Consider the following 18,478-nt stretch of genomic DNA (forward strand, 5'->3'; position numbering starts at 1 on the left):
CTTCAGAATATCTTTCCCCAAGAATTAGATTTATGACTACATTCTGCATACACTACATTTACTAAAACTGTTTCGTGTGCTATCCATCATACCCACAAACTCATTAAGTTAAACATGTGTTGCTCAGTTATTAATGTAATACAAAAAACAGACACAAAGTGTCATTAAATTTATTCAAAATAAATATGCAGTGTTTGAATATACTGTACAGTCTTGGCTTAACGCGTTTCATTTTTCCAAGAAATACAATACAGAAGATAACAACAGATAAAATCAGACTGACAATGTATATTGGTCCTCTACAATAAAATCCCAATCACACACCAAAGATGACCCTGAGATCTGCTAGAGACAGTTTAATGAATGATGATCCTTTTCCAGACAAGACTTTCTGGGCCAGCTCCTTCTTTTTCTCCTGTAAAGAGGAGATCTTGTCCTCCACTGTCCCTTCACAGACAAACCTGTGGGACATTCAACCACATCACATTATCCAGTTACAAATTTAGTGTTTGGCCTTTAAAGGGATAGTTCACCCAAAAATTTAAATTCTGTCATCATTTACTCACCCTTAAGTTGTTCCAAACTTGTATAAATTACTTTGTTCTGCTGAACACAAAGGAAGATATTTGGAATAATGTTAGCTATTTTCAGTTCTGGGACATCATTTTCTTCCCTACTATGGTGGTCTGGTAGTCAGAGGTGCCCTACAACTGTTTGCTTTCCTAAATTCTTCAAAATATCTAATTTTGTGTTCAACAGAACAAAAAAATTCTACTAGGTAGTAAATGATGTCTCAGAACTGAAAATTCCTAACATTCTTTCAAATATCTTTTTTAGTGTTCAATTTATACAGGTTTGGAACAACTTGAGGGTGAGTAAATGGTGACAGGATTTTCATTTTTGGGTGAACTATACTTTAAACAGACATAAATCTTCACCTATGTATTGTAACATCTCTGTGTTGTCCCACCCTGTAGATTCGATCACAGGCCTGGTCCTCAAGTGCTGGGTTCCTGTGAATAAAGGCACAACTCATGAACACAACAAGAGAATTCAGACCTGAGAACTGAGTTTGTACTTCTAGGCGAACTAAAGTTCTTTGGTAAACAAGTCTGTCTGTAGTTGCAGAGTACCCTGTAACACTGACGTCTCAGCATTCACAAACGCTAACAAGTGGAAAGGATTCAGATCTTCAATGGTACAACACTGTTTATGATTCACACTTTTAAAAGCATCTCACCAATGCATGTCCATTAGGAAAAGATGATTTCCTCCGATCAGATTAAGACCCACACCTCCAGCACACAAAGATACCAGCATCACCTACATTACAAAATACCCCAATGTTTCTTAATGTAAGTGGGCAAAACCCCTCAACCAGTTATTGAGATTACAAACTCTTTAACACATCATAAATAAATGAAAATCAATGACATTCTTTGACCTTAATTATATGACAGAATGAGACACATACCTGAGGCCCTTTAGGGTTAGTGTTAAACTCCTCTACTAGATCCATTCTGCGTTTGGGATTGACCGTGCCGTCAATTACAGCAAATTTAAGGCCCATTTTTTTCAAGTGACCAGCAACAATGTGCAGCATACTGGTCCACTGAGACACAATCACACTGCCAACCAATTAAGAAAACATTAGAAGATCATCAATGATAAATGGCTTTAGAAATGATAAATCTGAATTATGTGATGTTTTTATAGAACTTTATGTGATTTTACAGCTGCAGTCTCCATTGAAGCCTTGAAGTGTGCTTTTTAAAGCAACAATCGTAAATGATTATTTAAAATTACACAGTGTGCATCCGGTTTTACTTTCATAACATGGAAAAGAACAGTATAAATAATACAAAAACATGAGAGTAAATGAGTATACAATGTACATGAAGTATCAAAGAGTTTTCATTTTTGAGTGAACCAAAATACTTAAAATCGTTGGTTTATATAAACTGCAGGTTACATACCTCTTTTGATCTTTCTTTCGAATCACTCTTAACTCTGTCAAAATGGCTGATATCTAAAATAAAACAACATCATCAGTAGATCACACATATTATTGAACATACAGTTAGGGCCATAAATATTTGGACAGAGGCACATTTTTTGTTATTTTAGCTGTGTATCAATATGTTTTCGAGTTACAGTTTTATAATAGATATTGTCTTAAAGTGCACACTCTCAGCTTTATTTAGAGTGTATTCACACTTTTGGATTCGGGATTTAGGAATTACAGCTCTTTAATATGAAGCGCCCCCCTTTTTCAAGGGACCAAAAGTAATTGGACAGTTGAATAAAAAGCTGTTTTATTCACATGTATGGGCTTTTCCTTAAATAATTTCTTCATAAATGAAGCATGTTAAAGGTCTGGAGTTGATTCTACATGTGGTGTTTGCATTTGGAAGCTGTTGCTGTGAACCCACATCATGGGGTTCAGGGAGATCTCCATGCAAGTGAAACAGACCATAGTTAGATTTTAAAAACACTACACATCCGTCAAAAAGATGCCAGGAACATTAAGAGCGGCCAAATCAACAATTTGGTACATTCCAAGAAAAAAAAAACACACCGCTGAGCTCAGTAACAAAACAATCCTGGGCGTCCATATGAGATAAAAGTGGTGGATGATGACATTATCCTCTCCATGATAAAGAAAAACATCCGGACAAGTGAAGAACACTCTCCAAGAGGTAAATATGTCAATGTTTGTCAATCAAAACAATAAAGAGAATACAAGGAAAAAATAGAGAGGGTTCACAACAAGGTGCAAAAGCCTCAAGAATAGGATGGGTAGATTAGACTTCTGAAATAGCCGAACAAGCTCTAGAAAGCATTTTTTTGGAGAGATCAAATTAATTTCAGCCTGCATAAGACTAAAAAGAATAAAAGATATGGAGAAGGCTTGGAATATCTCATGATATGAGCATACAACATCTTCAGTGAAATAGTGTTCAGGCAGTGTGATTCCATTTCCATGCATGACGTCCTCAGGCACTGGGTCACTGGTGTTTTTTGGTGATGTAACAGAAGACAGAAGCATCCGGATTAATTCTTCACTTGTCTGGAAGTTGTGAAGATGTTTTTCTTTATCATGGAGAGGATAATGTCATCATCCACCACTTTGATCTCATAAGAACACCTAGGATTGTTTTGTTACTGAGCTCAGCGGTGTGTTTTTTTCCCCCCAGAATGTCCCAAATTGTTGATTTGGCCGCTCTTAATGTTCCTGGCATCTTTCTGACGGATGTGTAGTGTTTTTAAAATCTAACTATGGTCTGTTTCACTTGCATGGAGATCTCCCTGAACCCCATGATGTGGGTTCACAGCAACAGCTTCCAAATGCAAACACCACATGTAGAATCAACTCCAGACCTTTAACATGCTTCATTTATGAAGAAATTATTTAAGGAGAAGCCCATACATGTGAATAAAACAGCTTTTTATTCAACTGTCCAATTACTTTTGGTCCATTGAAAAAGGGGGGCGCTTCATATTAAAGAGCTGTAATTCCTAAATCCTTCAGATAATCTGGATGTGAATACACTCTAAATAAAGATGAGAGTGTGCACTTTAAGACAATATCTATTATAAAACTGTAACTCGAAAACAAATTGATACACAGCTAAAATAACAAAAAATGTGCCTCTGTCCAAATATTTATGGCCCTAACTGTATTATTGTAACATACATGAGCATATACTGCAGAGGCTTTAAACACAGTAGTACGTGTGTGATAGGTCACCTTAGTGCTTTCACAACTCTCCTGGAAGACCTCTGAACGGAAGCGGCTGCCATTCAGCGAGACCATGTCCTTCTGGTCAGAGTCTGCAGGCTCAGACAGAGATAAAGCACACAGCTGCTCTTCTAGAGACAGAGCCACACCATCCCCCTGCATCTCTGACTGATCCAGGGTCTGTCGAACACACATCATTTTGTGTCAGTCAAAGAGGTCACCTAGAGAAAACTATCAGAGACATCTTTCATTCATCTCAAATGGCACCTGCTTGGTTGGACCTCTGAAAGTTTGTGATTTCAAATCTTATTTTGTTAGAATGCATGGGTATTGATAACCGTAAATGGGTAGATGATTAATTATATATGTGAAAAATACACATATTTATGTAGGGTGAAGTCTGAAGTTTCAGAAAATATAAGGTATCATTTAATTAGTCAACTCTTTCACTGTTATTTTTTTTAGCATTTTTACTAAAATGTCCTATGGTGTGACATGGCAAGAATTAAGACTCTAAACAACATGTACAAATAGCATGATAGAGATCTATATTCATCATTGGACTTGTGTTATTTATTTAGTATGAAATTACATTATTTTTTCCCTATTACTTTTTCAATAAAAATGAGACAAAATTTGCTGTCATCCTTTCAAAACTTCTGAAAATTATACTATTTTAAGATGAGAGTGATGACTATAACCGCCCTACTGCAATACCCAAACTGTTCTTTAAAGTCACCATGAAACGGAGGTTGCAATTGACTTCTTTTCCGTATCGTGACGTATATCCGAGTGAAACGGCTTCTGAAATTTGGAAAAAAAAAAGTTGGGCGGGGCTTTATTTTGCCTTTCCCTTTTTGATTTTTTTTTTTTTTTAAGTTGGGCCTGGAGGGGAGGGCTAAAATGCCTGGCCATTGGACAGTCAGTATAGTCCTGCCTCTTTTTTGTTGATGACATCATGTGGTGCAGAGGAGCTTAATGTTTTTTATTAAAGATTACAAGTGCAAATTAATTTTGAAAAAATAATCATGTGCACAGATAAATCATTTATAATAATCACTGCAACACTGTGTAAAACACTTAGAATTGTCCTGTCTGATTTCATGGTGACTTGTTCTTTTATGTGCGTCACACCAGAGGACAGAAATGATATTTATTGCATTAAATGAGAAAGTGAGAGGTTAAAAATGTATAGATATAAATGAATACATTTTTGGACAAAACATTACAATCTAAGGTAAAAAGGAAGAAAAATTCCAAATAATTTCCCCCAGAAAACATGTTCTGTTACTGAAACTTTTCTAGTGTCTCCCTACTGCACAGCACAGCTAATTGCTATTCAAACTATATTTATTAACATGTGAATTAACTGTATAAATTATAAGGCCGCTATTTCTATAAGGAATCATTTTGATTCTATTTTATTTCTGTCATTCTCTAAGGATCTCCTCCCTTCTGTGTGAATCATGGTACATTTTCCCTCTATATATCAGTGTGCTCGCTCTTCCATTCATTTTTCTCCCTCAATTCTTTCTGTCTCAAAACGAAAGAAGAACCACATTTTATTTATTTTCATGACACTTACAACAATACATTTTCTGCAAAAACAAATGAGTTAAACAATTATTATTAAATTGTTTAAAGGGGTCATATGACACGGCTAAAACGAATATTATCGTTTGTTTTAAATGTAATGTAATGTGTATACACGATTTAAGGTTCAAAAACGCGATATTTTCCACATACCGTGCATGTTTGTATCTCCTCTTTGCCCCGGCTCTCTGAAACGTGCAGATTTTTTACAAAGCTCATCGCTCTGAAAAGCGAGGTGTGCTATGATTGGCCAGTTAACCAGTGCGTAATGATTGGTCGAATAGTGCAAGCGTGTGACGGAAATGTAACGCCTCTTACCATATTTGGAACATCAGGTTCCAAAGCAATTGTACTGACAGGTACGGCCACCTTACTTACATATAAATTTGGGTGGTCTTAGTCAAATCATACCACAAACTGACGTGGATTTGTGGGGTTGTGGTTACACAAGGCTTCTCAGGCAGGTCTGGGTGAGCATTCGCTTTTAGATAGAATGCATCTTTTGTTCCGACACTTTAAATTTTGCAATTCTACGTGTCTAATACATGCATGGGCAACTTATAACACACCAAAGACACAGAAAAACACGTATTCGCGCCATATGACCCCTTTAAAATGCTTTTAAAAAAGACCTTGTCCTCTTGTGTGACAGTACAGTTCACACCAGTGGACATTATCCGTCACACCGAAGGACGTTTCAGCCTTTTGTCTCAGCTAATGACGTTGCTGTTTCCAGCTAACCTGTCAACAGGATAACAGACAAAAATTGACCATGTACACACGTCATGTGCCTCACATGGGCTTCAGTAACATGATCTTGAATGGGGTCTTTTTAATGTAATTTTAAAAATGCATGTTATTGTGGATTTGCCCGATTTTAAAATCAGGATCTGGTGTCACACCAGAGGACATGGTTTTCAGTGACAAAATGTATGAAGTTCCTACACAAGTAGAAATATACGGATGAAAAAAATGATGGCCATTTCCTAGAATAGACACTTGTAAAATTATGACTGATGTATTTATTAACATTTTTATGCTTTAAGACAGTCACACCATAGGACAATTTTGAGATTTGCATCAAAATTTTAAAAAATCTAAAAACAAAGCAGTTTTAAAACAACAGGTCCATGTAAGATAAAGATATGCTTGACCATTTACTGCATTTTAAATTATGAAAATACTAATCATTTAATTTTTATCTTGTGTGACAGTGAAAATGCCAATGTCAACAATCCACATGCAGTCTCCACCAGATGGCGTAGTTACAGCAGCTATCAGCTGGGGCTATTGTAGGACCCAGAGTCCTTGATGTCTGTAAAAGTAATGTGCATGTGTGAGAGGGAGACTGTCACCTTTTTGAGCAGAGACAGGTGACAGCAGCACTGTCGAAGCCGCAGCAGGAGTGAGAGAATGTGGATGGTGCTGGAGGCCTGAGGCTGCTGTGAAGAAGACAGCGTGCCCTGCTGAGACATCCCGAACTCCCGAGCGACTAAAACACAAGAACAAACCAGCTGTCTATTACCTCTGAATTATAAATGAACACTCCGACAAACCCCTTGATCTTTATTAACTATAATAATAAACTCACACCTAAAATAAGTATTAAGTAGGTGATGTCACCTATAGAATACTTGGTATCCGTATCACTTTATTTTATTACACTGTAACAAAGATGCATTCAAAGTACTTGAAAGTGACAGCAAGAATTAATCATTAAAAAAATGTTTTTTTAGCTGCAAAACATTTTTTGTTGTCAGTATTGTGATTGTTCACATGCCATTGTGGGTTTTTAATAAAACAGCAACTGAATGTGAACAAATTGCCCCCATCTCAGTCGACTGATCTGTCAAGCAGTCGTCAAAATGACCAAAATGCACAAGTAAATAATTTAAATCGACTGAACAAGAGAACATGATGTCCATACTAAGTCAGTCCATAACATTAATGGATGGTACAACAAAATGCCCATACCTTTTTCAAAGGGATTACAATGCTCTCCCTTTTTAATTTCTCCTCCCTCATGTCTTTTAAGATAGTTCTGTAGTGTGGACCTATAAAAGGACAAAACAAGCCACAAAGATTTCCACATCACGTGTACAAATGTCAAGAAATCTACAGAATATGCATTTAGATGCCAGGCTGGATTGTGGTATACCTGGATTGTGCAAACACAACATCATACACGGCCTGATCATCTTCAGACAGCTTTAACCTGTGGATCTCACATGTGCGATCAGGCAGACAAACCTACAACAGCAACACAAAGGTTTTATTGACCAAAAGGCTAGGCATATGTTAACTGGGACTGTTTAAAAGCTCACAGACATGCTGTGTTTGTTTGCATGTGTGTGTGTGCATGTACCAGTGGTTTGCCAGTAGAGTCCAGCTGGTTTTTGGTTCTTCGGAGCAGCAGCGTTCTGGTAAGAATGTTCAATCTTTCTCCTCCTCTCTTTGAGCCATTATCCACCTGAGCTTTCCAAAGCTTGTACTCATCGAACGGAGAACATCTCAGAAATCTGCACAGCACATGAAGACAGTACTACAAATAAAAATCTTATCAATTTAAAAGCATTGTCAAAGTCAAGCCCCGCCCATCACGGGAAGTTAAAATGTCTATGCATAGTAATGTATCTTGTGTAGCTAGTAGGGCTGAAACGATTCTTCGAGTAACTTGAGTAATTCGAATACAAAAAATCATCGAGGCAAATTTTGTTGCCTCAAAGCTTTGTTTAATCCATTTAACTACAGTACACACGGAGCACTGCGTTTCCCCACGGACCGTTATTACTAACGCACAGCCCGCTAAACTCTGTTCATATTACAGGGCTCTCAAGTCTCACGCATTCACCGCGAGACACACGCATTTTAGTCTGTTCACATGCATTTCTCATGCTGATAAATAAGTTATAGCTTATTGAAATGGTGAACTTCTATTTTACTTAGTTTTAGTCTATTTTGCGAGTGAAACTTGTTTTCCGGCTGTATTGAGTCCATAAAACTAGATGCGGACTTGTGGACGCCGAATCCTGTTATTTACACATGTCATCTGTCTGTTCTGCGTGAATGAACTGCACAGTTTAACATGCTACACGCATGATGCTCATGAATTTGTCTGCGTCTGCGTTGAATGAGGACATGAACTTCACCTCCACAGTTGCTCTAGGAGTTTATTTCACGAACATGTTATTGTTTGAGTGAAGAAACGGACATACTAAAAAATAAGTGTCTTCCGACAACCTGCCAAAATAAAAGTCATAGGCTATATATTACAAACATTCAAAAAAGTTGGGACACTGTACAAATTGTGAATAAAAAAGGAATGCAATAATTTACGAATCTCATAAACTTATATTTTATTCACAATAGAATATAGATAACATATCAAATGTTGAAAGTGAGACATTTTGAAATGTCATGCCAAATATTGGCTCATTTTGGATTTCATGAGAGCTACACATTCCAAAAAAGTTGGGACAGGTAGCAATAAGAGGCCGGAAAAGTTAAATGTACATATAAGGAACAGCTGGAGGACCAATTTGCAACTTATTAGGTCAATTGGCAACATGATTGGGTATAAAAAGAGCCTCTCAGAGTGGCAGTGTCTCTCAGAAGTCAAGATGGGCAGAGGATCACCAATTCCCCCAATGCTGCGGCGAAAAATAGTGGAGCAATATCAGAAAGGAGTTTCTCAGAGAAAAATTGCAAAGAGTTTGAAGTTATCATCATCTACAGTGCATAATATCATCCAAAGATTCAGAGAATCTGGAACAATCTCTGTGCGTAAGGGTCAAGGCCGGAAAACCATACTGGATGCCCGTGATCTTCGGGCCCTTAGACGGCACTGCATCACATACAGGAATGCTACTGTAATGGAAATCACAACATGGGCTCAGGAATACTTCCAGAAAACATTGTCGGTGAACACAATCCACCGTGCCATTCGCCGTTGCCGGCTAAAACTCTATAGGTCAAAAAAGAAGCCATATCTAAACATGATCCAGAAGCGCAGGCGTTTTCTCTGGGCCAAGGCTCATTTAAAATGGACTGTGGCAAAGTGGAAAACTGTTCTGTGGTCAGACGAATCAAAATTTGAAGTTCTTTTTGGAAAACTGGGACGCCATGTCATCCGGACTAAAGAGGACAAGGACAACCCAAGTTGTTATCAGCGCTCAGTTCAGAAGCCTGCATCTCTGATGGTATGGGGTTGCATGAGTGCGTGTGGCATGGGCAGCTTACACATCTGGAAAGGCACCATCAATGCTGAAAGGTATATCCAAGTTCTAGAACAACATATGCTCCCATCCAGACGTCGTCTCTTTCAGGGAAGACCTTGCATTTTCCAACATGACAATGCCAGACCACATACTGCATCAATTACAACATCATGGCTGCGTAGAAGAAGGATCCGGGTACTGAAATGGCCAGCCTGCAGTCCAGATCTTTCACCCATAGAAAACATTTGGCGCATCATAAAGAGGAAGATGCGACAAAGAAGACCTAAGACAGTCGAGCAACTAGAAGCCTGTATTAGACAAGAATGGGACAACATTCCTATTCCTAAACTTGAGCAACTTGTCTCCTCAGTCCCCAGACGTTTGCAGACTGTTATAAAAAGAAGAGGGGATGCCACACAGTGGTAAACATGGCCTTGTCCCAACTTTTTTGAGATGTGTTGATGCCATGAAATTTAAAATCAACTTTTTTTCCCTTAAAATGATACATTCTCTCAGTTTAAACATTTGATATGTCATCTATGTTGTATTCTGAATAAAATATTGAAATTTGAAACTTCCACATCATTGCATTCTGTTTTTATTCACAATTTGTACAGTGTCCCAACTTTTTTGGAATCGGGTTTGTACTATTTAATAGTAAAAAAAGAAACTAAAACTAATTTATATAAACTAAATGCATCATGCATAAGCTGAAGTTAGTTGTTTACCTTTGAAATTATTATTTCAATTTTTATTCATGTTTATTATTTATATATTTGTATTATATTGCATTTTGAATGTAATATGGCAATGGAATGTACTAAATGGGTTTAGTTTTCACAGACATTAATGTATGCAATTTCAGCAATAAAAACTTTAATTGTTCTAAAAAGCAAACAAATTAGTTGTTTTACTCATTTTAAGAGACCTGTCTTATTTTCTCTTGTACTGTATATTTAGCTTTTCGATAAAAGAAAAATGACTTATTATCCGAATACCCTATTAATCGATGGAAAAATCAGTAGAATACTCGATTAGTAAAAGAATCGATAGCTGCAGCCCTAGTAGCTAGTGAGCAATGTCATCATATGATCGTACTTCAGCAGTGAATACATGTCCAGCAGGTTGTTCTGAATGGGGGTTCCGGTGACAGCCCAGCGGGATCTGGCCTGCAGCTTACACACCGCCATGGACGTCTGGACTTTAGGGTTTTTAATGTTGTGGGCCTCATCAAGAATCACGCGTGCCCATGCAACTCGCAAAAGGGGAGGCATTTCTGAAGTCTACAACAACAACAAAAATATACATCTAGTAAAACGTGTTGGTTAAATAAATCTATCTATCACAAGTATCCAAAGTAAACATTTCATACCACACGATCAGAATCCTGAGAAGGCTTTTCTGCGTTTTCCTTCTGAACGGGGATCTCCTTTGAGGCCAGACTGTACGTGGTGATCACCACATCATGCTCAGCAAGGCTGGTGGAGAGACAGATAAGCTATCTATTATAGCAACTGAAAGTATGTATATGCAAGCTTCTAAAACCACACCCAAAAACTGACATCTGTCATTTTCGAGCGTGACATCCCCAAAGATGTACGTTTTTGTCTACAGAAGGGAAACTCCAATCTGAAGAAGAGTATTTACGATTTACAGTATTGGGTGTACTATTCCTTATAGCACTGCCGTAAGGGTGGAGTCCCACAATATGAGTGCTGTCATAAGCTCCATTTATGAATCAAAACCAACCGCAATTAAGATTCTAAACGACCAAAGATATCACACAAATATATCTGGTGTGTCAGTAAGTGTGCACCCTACACGCTAGCACTCCTCTGTCGGTTGGGGCCATGGTACAAGTACACACTGAGTCGATTGCTCTTCACACGCTTGTCAATCTCTATCTTCCAGTGATGCACCAGAGAAGCAGGACAGATGATCAATGTCCCCTGAGAGGCCACAAGGGTTGAATCTGAGGACGACAAGTCATTATTTACCATCTGCACATACACTTGGAGTTTGTGTGGGCAATGATTCAGGGATAAGTACCATTTTTAGAGATCCATTCCTCTAATTTTTCATCTTTCTTCTTCTGAGACAGAATGAGAGCGATCATAGTGAGGGTCTTGCCCAGGCCCATGTCATCAGCTTAAGACAAAAAAATGTTGGTGACAGACCACTCCAAAATGTACTGAAATGGTTGAAACTTAGCTTTCAAAGCATTGTGAATAATGTCACATTACAGATTTCCAGATACTTTATTGTGGTTGATTAAATTGAGAATTACCCAGAATTCCTCCACGCGGCTTCTGTGTCTCTCTCCACAGCAGCCAGGCCAGAGCTCTCCTCTGATGGGGCATCAGTTCCACCTAGCGAGGTAAAATCATCCTGCTACTGTCACTACACGTGCACATCACATATATCCTGCACTACACAGGATGGGATAAATACAGAATAATGCTGTACATGTACACTTGCCTTGATTCCTTTGGGATCCTGTGCCTCCGTGTCCTCTGAGGGACAGGACTCCAGCGAGTTGTGCAGATGGTCGATAGCCTCAGTGGTGGCATTGCGGACAGCTAGCAGTCTGTTCTCAGTCATCCGGCCTCCGTAGAAGGCCTGGTCCTGAACATTCACTGCACACACGGCCAGCCAAACCATCATTTAATACATTTGCAAATGAAATGGCATGGAAAATCAATTGGGAGAGGAATATAATTGAAACCCATACCTCCAAACACCTGTGAGTAGGTCTGGCTCATGTTCAGGCCCAGCGAGCTGCCTGAGGTCTCCAGGGCTGCAGCTATGGGCAAGAAGTTGGTGCCTCCAGGTCGGCTAAATGGATTGGACTGGATGGGTGTGGGTTTCTGTTCTGCCTTGGGTTTGTCTTTATCTTGAGACTCTATAATTAAATAACGAGGATTTCTTCACATATTATGAAGCAACTAAGAGTAACTGTTAGGCCTGTTTCACACTGCTTGCATAAGCTCCATTCACCTGTATTAACACTGACAGCAGTACAGAGATAATGCAGAGTGAAAATGTGTTGGTTGGCCAATTGTGGTTGATATTAAAAGTATGCAGTGTTGATATTAACACCATCTTCTGCAAAAATATAATTTTACAAAAAAACATAAAATATGAAAGTAATTAATTAAAAAGAATTGCATATGCACACCAGCAGTGGTTTCTATTGGGTAAATCTTACTAAAACTGGCTGATTAAGCATTTAAAGCAACACTTTGTTGTTTGGGTCCCAAATATATGAATTTTGGAATGCTATTGTAGTTCCTCCACTACAGTGAAAACACTTCTTTATTTATATTTTTCCACCTTTTAGAATATACTAAACTCATCAAAACTAGAGTAGCTCAATTGTAACTGTGGGAATTATGTTACAAATAAAAGCATCTAAAAAAATGTTATATTATAGAGCTTTTTCTATTCAGGGCTCATATTGGCTGTTTTTCCTTCATTATCTGGTCCAAGTCATCAATTTCCCAAAAAAATTAAGACATTTTTGTTTGCTAATTAAATAAATTGTTGTCGGCACAATTTTGTCTACAAAAATAATTTAGCAGATTTAAGCATACACCTTGAGATTAAGAGATTAAAAGATTATTAGAAATTAATATGAACAATTATTAGAAACATTTCAGTCAAGCATTTCCAATCTTTTAACCGGTACTGTATTAAAATTCACCAATAACCAAGTCTTTATTATTTCTCACTACAGTCGTCACAATATTTTCAGATTTTCACTACACAGTTATCACAGCCCAAAGAATTATGAATACAATCACGATATCTACCGAATTTAATGTTTTTTTAACAGGAATAAATTAATTATGCTATCAGTTCAATTAATCTTTAATTTTGTTCATTTTGTGTTTTCTCAACAATACAATTAAGTGTAGCCAGGCAGAGAGAGAGTCTGTAACCATTGTTTCTCTTAAAGCAAATCATTTAACAGGTGGTAAATTATTTACGATTATATTACATTAAGCTGTATTTATTTTAGTATGAAATCTCTATGCACATCTATTGTACCACTTATGGGAGCTGTGTGAAACCTGCCTTAAAGAAATAAAGTCAGTCTCACCAGACAGAGAAGCTGTGGTCAGACTAAGAGACTCCAACGCATCTTCAAGCTCCTTCACCTGACTTTTCAATCGCTCTCCATTATCTGGCAGAGCAGATACATTCACCACTGATAGAGTAGCCTAAGAAACACATGAAAAATACAGAGATTAAAAAAGCTTTCATAACCATCTTGATATACTTGTTGAATTTGATAAGAATGCGATAAAGAAAGAGTAACCTTCTTCTGCTTGAGCTGGGCTGTCAGATGACTGTGAATGGCGACTGGGTCCTCAGATTGACCTTTGACTTTAGAAGCAGGCTGGAACCCGGTGTAAGAGGTGAGTGTTTTCTGAACAGGTGCAGGTGGAGTCTGAGCACTCTGCTGGGGGGCAGGATGTACAGACACAACTTGAACATCATCATCACTCCACTCACCGAACTGAGAGCTCACGACACCCTTGTGGCCATTCTCCTGACTGTGGTTTGGTTCTGTCTTCTGACCATTATATGTCGGTTTTTCAGAAGCTGGTAAATCTTGTAGAGAAGAGCTTGGGGTTGGTTTGCTCTTGCTTTGAGTTTTATCTGAGCTTTGCTTATTTGGAATGACATCGTCCTCTGCTTCATTCTCTACTGCAGTTTTCTTATCAAGTCCACATGAGCTCTTTGAAGCACTTTGAGAAGAGCTGCCTGTTGCTGGAGACTTCTGCCCCTGCTGGTCTTTGAGGCTACAAGATTCACTCGCTTTTTCCGCCAGCTTTTGAACACTTGTACTTTCCTCCACAGCGTTTGGACTTTCAGGGCACTTTGTGTCCTCCGCCGGTTCCCTGTGTCTCTCATCATCAGACACTCTCTTCCTTATCTTCATCCCAGCAGGGAGTTTCTTGTTCCTCCAGGAATCTGAAACTGCACTGTTTCCTCCCTCACCATTCAATCCACCTTGACCCTCAATCCTTCTTTCTGTCTCAGTTGTTTTGGCATTTCCTCCCTCATTTTCAGTCTTTTCATCATCTTCAATGTTCACGTACGTATTGTCTCGTTTGACCTCTTCTTTATGCAGTTCCTTATCTGGATCTGCCCTACATCGGGTTTTGTCCTGTTTGTTGGCGTGTTTGAAAGGGTTTCTGACTGGAGGGAGGATGGAGGGTTGGTTTTTGTCTGATAAATCAGTTCTTCTCTCAGGACCTTTCTGGATGTGTTATTAACACAAAGATGCTCAAGACTTATTTTATTCTAAATGTAAATATGCTAAACTTTTATTTTATGTAATATATTACCAAATAAAATTTGTGTACCTCTTTCCATGGAACACACCCGCACCACTTCTGTCCCTGTGTTTTTCCCACTGTGCAGCGATAAAACAACCTGAATATGAAATGAGTACAAAACAGCACAACATTCAGTAATCGCAGCCAATTCTAACATACATGTAACTTGAAAACGTTTTACTTGTTCTGGTAATATTTACTTGTGTTTGTCCTGTTTGTCATTGTACATCACTGTTTGTAATTCAACCATGGAGTCCTCATGCTGAAGGCAGTGAGATGGGGGAATTCTACTCAGACAAAAAAAACTGCTTATTTTCAAACAAATGTGTCAATAAAACACGTGACATTGTCTGATCGAACATAGCATGCATGTCTCTGTATACTCACTCAGCAGGCAGTGCGAAGTTGCAGGGTGTTGAATCACGGACAGTACAAACATAAAAGCTCTTGCCTTTACTCGGCCCGTCCTTTACACCAGTCTTCAACAGGCATGCGCTGCCTGCGTAACACAACTTGTCATTTTTCCATTCAGTCATCAGGCACTGCAATACACTACAAGGACTTTCAAATCTAGACTTGTAGGACAAATCATTTCAAACTCGTTGTGCTCTGCAGTACAGTACTTACCGTGAATTTCACAAAGAATTCTTTCCATGTTTATTTGGCAGCTTCCAACGTCCACTGCTAATCACCGGCTTCAGTTTCGCTATGACACACCCGCCGTTGTCGCAGTTTTGATGACGTCATGGACGTTTTGCAAAAAAAGCAAGCTTTTTAAATCATATTTAAGATGTGAATTTCCCCTGCTTATGTTCATACTTAAATATTCCTAAGTAGAAATAAATAATAAAGTCAAATATATATATATATATATATATATATATATTGTACATAATGCTTTTATTTGTTTGTTATTAAAAAAAGACAAAAAAAGACTGGTACTCATTGGTTAACAAAATGTTCTTCGACGAAATACCATAGCAACCTTGAATTTGCCACCACTGCCATAAAAGAAACCGACATGACAGAAAGTACAGATAACAAAACTACAACGACCTTTTTTTACTTTGAATATAACAACAAAACTGTGCTATATAAGGTATTTTGGCAGAAACTACTATGTTCAGAAAGGAGTATGCAGCCTTAACATTTTATCAACAAATTATAAAACCGTAAGTCTTTTTTTCCAGCAGGTGGAGCCATGGGTAAACAAATGGAGCGGTGTATAATTGTTGTTTCCAAAAAGAGGAAAAACAATGAAGCTTTTCAATGTGCGTAGCCTATAGTAATAGGTATTCAAAATATAAACATCAAACATACAATAGATAATGCATTTGATTTACATGTTTTATGTGAGAAACTTTTGTTGTGTAAATTATTGTTGCTTACCGGTCTCCAGTAATGCCATCATTCAGTCATAGGTTCGTTATGACACAGTATAGGTTCAATGTTACTGCTATTATTTGTGGGTCTTCTCTAAATAGGATTTATAAGTTCAGAGCATGACTTATTTGCAACGTATTGGAGTCTAAACACATCACAGTTTTTGACAAACATGCTGACAATGCAAATGAAGTATTTTCTGAGCTTACACTTCATGTTTTCAGGCAGGTAGCTGTAGCTAACATTTCTGCCTGCTCTCTAAAGAAAAAAAATGTTGAATTACATGAAATGCCATCTGGAGCAGCAATATTTCATGTCGTCAATAAATGACACAAGGAGGAAAGCGTATCATCTGAAAAGGGATTCAAATTGTCCATGAAATTTTTGAAGTTTCTGTACATGACTCATACAAGTGTGTTTGCATTATTAAAAAACTTCGTCTATTCATCCAACTTTTGCATGGATGCACATATAGTCAAAAACAATTTGATGAATGCACATGACACATGTAGAACTTCTTCATATTTATATAGACATGCAAAAATGTCAAGGCCACACACTACATGTTACACATGACAAGATAATATTTCGGGGGGGGGTAATATTGGCGCAGGATCTGTTTTGCCCAACTGCCAAGATTCTTCCAACAAAGTGTTTGTGTGTGTGTGTGTGTGTGGGGGGGGGGGGTGTTCATGTTTTTATATCCCGGTGGGGACCTATACCTGAATGCACACCCACACATGGGGAATCTGTCACTGTGGGGACCAAAATTGAGGTCCTCGTGGGCACAAAAGCTTATAAATTGTACAGAACAGTATATATTTTTATTTAAAAATGCAAAAAGTTTTCTATGATCTTTAGGTTTAGGGGTTGGGTTAGGGGATAAAATATACAGTTTGTACAGTATAAAAAGCATTACGCCTATGGACTGTCCCCACGGAGATAATAAACCAGACGTGTGTGTGTGTGTGTGTGTTCATGTTTGTATATCCCGGTGGGGACCTAAACCTGAATGCACACTGTGGGAATATTTTTTAGATAAAAGTATGATTTAAATATCAATATAATCAATAAGTGTTTTCTTTCATTTGTTTCATTAAGCTGTGTGTTTTGGTCATGTGCTTTCTATTTCACTCAGTGGAAAGTTACTGGGGCAAACAAAGAAAACAGAGAAAGTTGGGGGTTGGAGTCGTAAATTATCTAGATAAACACACACACATATAAAGAGTCACAAAGAAAAATAAATGTTATGAATCAATCCACTGCATATGTTCTAAGTATAATCATGAGTTGTGATGTGTTTTAATGAATCATAGGATTAAGAAACAACGCTACATAATTAAAAGTATTAGATGATTAAGTGTTTTCTTTTTACTAAAAGAATGTTAAGAATGTTGGTATGTTGTCCGGCCACAGGGAACTGTTTCTAGGAGACCGCTCCCCAAAAAGAAACTGTCCTGGAGAACATTCCTCAGGACTGGCGATTGACCACAGGATATACGTTTTGAAATGTTATTTTACAGGAACTAAGAAAAAGGACTTCACGGTGATTGGTGGAAAGGAAGCAAAAAGCAGAGGAGGAGTCAGAAGATAGAACGACGTCACATACTTTATAAATAGGAGTGTTTTGAATATTTTGGTGTTGTTGGTTTTTCGGAGGTCGTCTGACAACCCAAAGCTTTGTTACAGCTTTTCACATCTGATAATAAAACCTCATATTACTTTTGAGCAAATTGTCTCTTCAAATTTCTGAACATGCAGGACTGCCTTTAAAGTCCAACATCACTCACTCATTTACTTAAACAGGCAGTGATTGCCATGTAGAATTACATCATGAAGATCCACAAGCTTTTTAATGTATTACTAAACTGATTTAAAAAAAGATCTGAAACAGTGTGGCATTGCAGAAGGTGGTGTCTTTTTAATTGGTGATAAAGCTCACACCATAATGAGAATTTACACGACATAAGAATATACCAGAATGCACTTTTATCAAACAAATATTACAATATCACAGAAAAACCAAAATATAGTAACCTTAACATTATGGGCAAGCATTTCAAAAATATTCCTTTGCAATACTTTGCATATTATCATTTGGCTGCCAACTGCCAACAAAACATTTTAATTCCCTTTCAAGGATATGACACAGACAGACCACCACCATTAAGCTAAATCAGCACTGAAAGTTGACA

The 18,478-nt window shown here is 37.8% G+C and overlaps 1 protein-coding gene across 4 annotated transcripts; it reads right to left on the reverse strand.

The window, feature by feature from the left end:
• Window positions 1-164: 164 nt before the first annotated feature.
• On the reverse strand, window positions 165-15,631 carry ttf2 (transcription termination factor, RNA polymerase II). Of its 4 annotated transcripts, none has more exons than XM_057328739.1 (23): window positions 15,528-15,631; window positions 15,288-15,399; window positions 15,101-15,187; window positions 14,928-14,997; window positions 13,874-14,821; window positions 13,655-13,775; window positions 12,284-12,454; window positions 12,031-12,188; window positions 11,840-11,921; window positions 11,602-11,700; window positions 11,374-11,524; window positions 10,925-11,030; window positions 10,651-10,835; window positions 7,701-7,854; window positions 7,494-7,585; window positions 7,310-7,389; window positions 6,691-6,827; window positions 3,752-3,922; window positions 1,977-2,029; window positions 1,475-1,628; window positions 1,241-1,323; window positions 939-1,013; window positions 165-461 (listed from the first exon to the last, which is right to left on the reverse strand). In XM_057328739.1, the coding sequence occupies exons 1-23, from the start codon at window positions 15,553-15,555 to the stop codon at window positions 317-319; spliced, it is 3,462 nt and encodes a 1,153-aa protein (XP_057184722.1). In that variant the 5' UTR covers window positions 15,556-15,631; the 3' UTR covers window positions 165-316. The 4 variants fall into 4 exon arrangements, with proteins under 4 accessions (XP_057184722.1, XP_057184723.1, XP_057184721.1 ...); XM_057328740.1 differs by having other exon boundaries at window positions 15,288-15,395; window positions 15,528-15,612; XM_057328738.1 differs by having other exon boundaries at window positions 15,288-15,452; window positions 15,528-15,596.
• Between the last annotated feature and the right edge of the window lie 2,847 nt (window positions 15,632-18,478).

The sequence above is a fragment of the Triplophysa rosa genome, unplaced genomic scaffold, assembly GCF_024868665.1.
Source record: "Triplophysa rosa unplaced genomic scaffold, Trosa_1v2 scaffold78_ERROPOS2324277+, whole genome shotgun sequence".
In the NCBI taxonomy this organism is placed as follows: Eukaryota; Metazoa; Chordata; class Actinopteri; order Cypriniformes; family Nemacheilidae; genus Triplophysa; species Triplophysa rosa.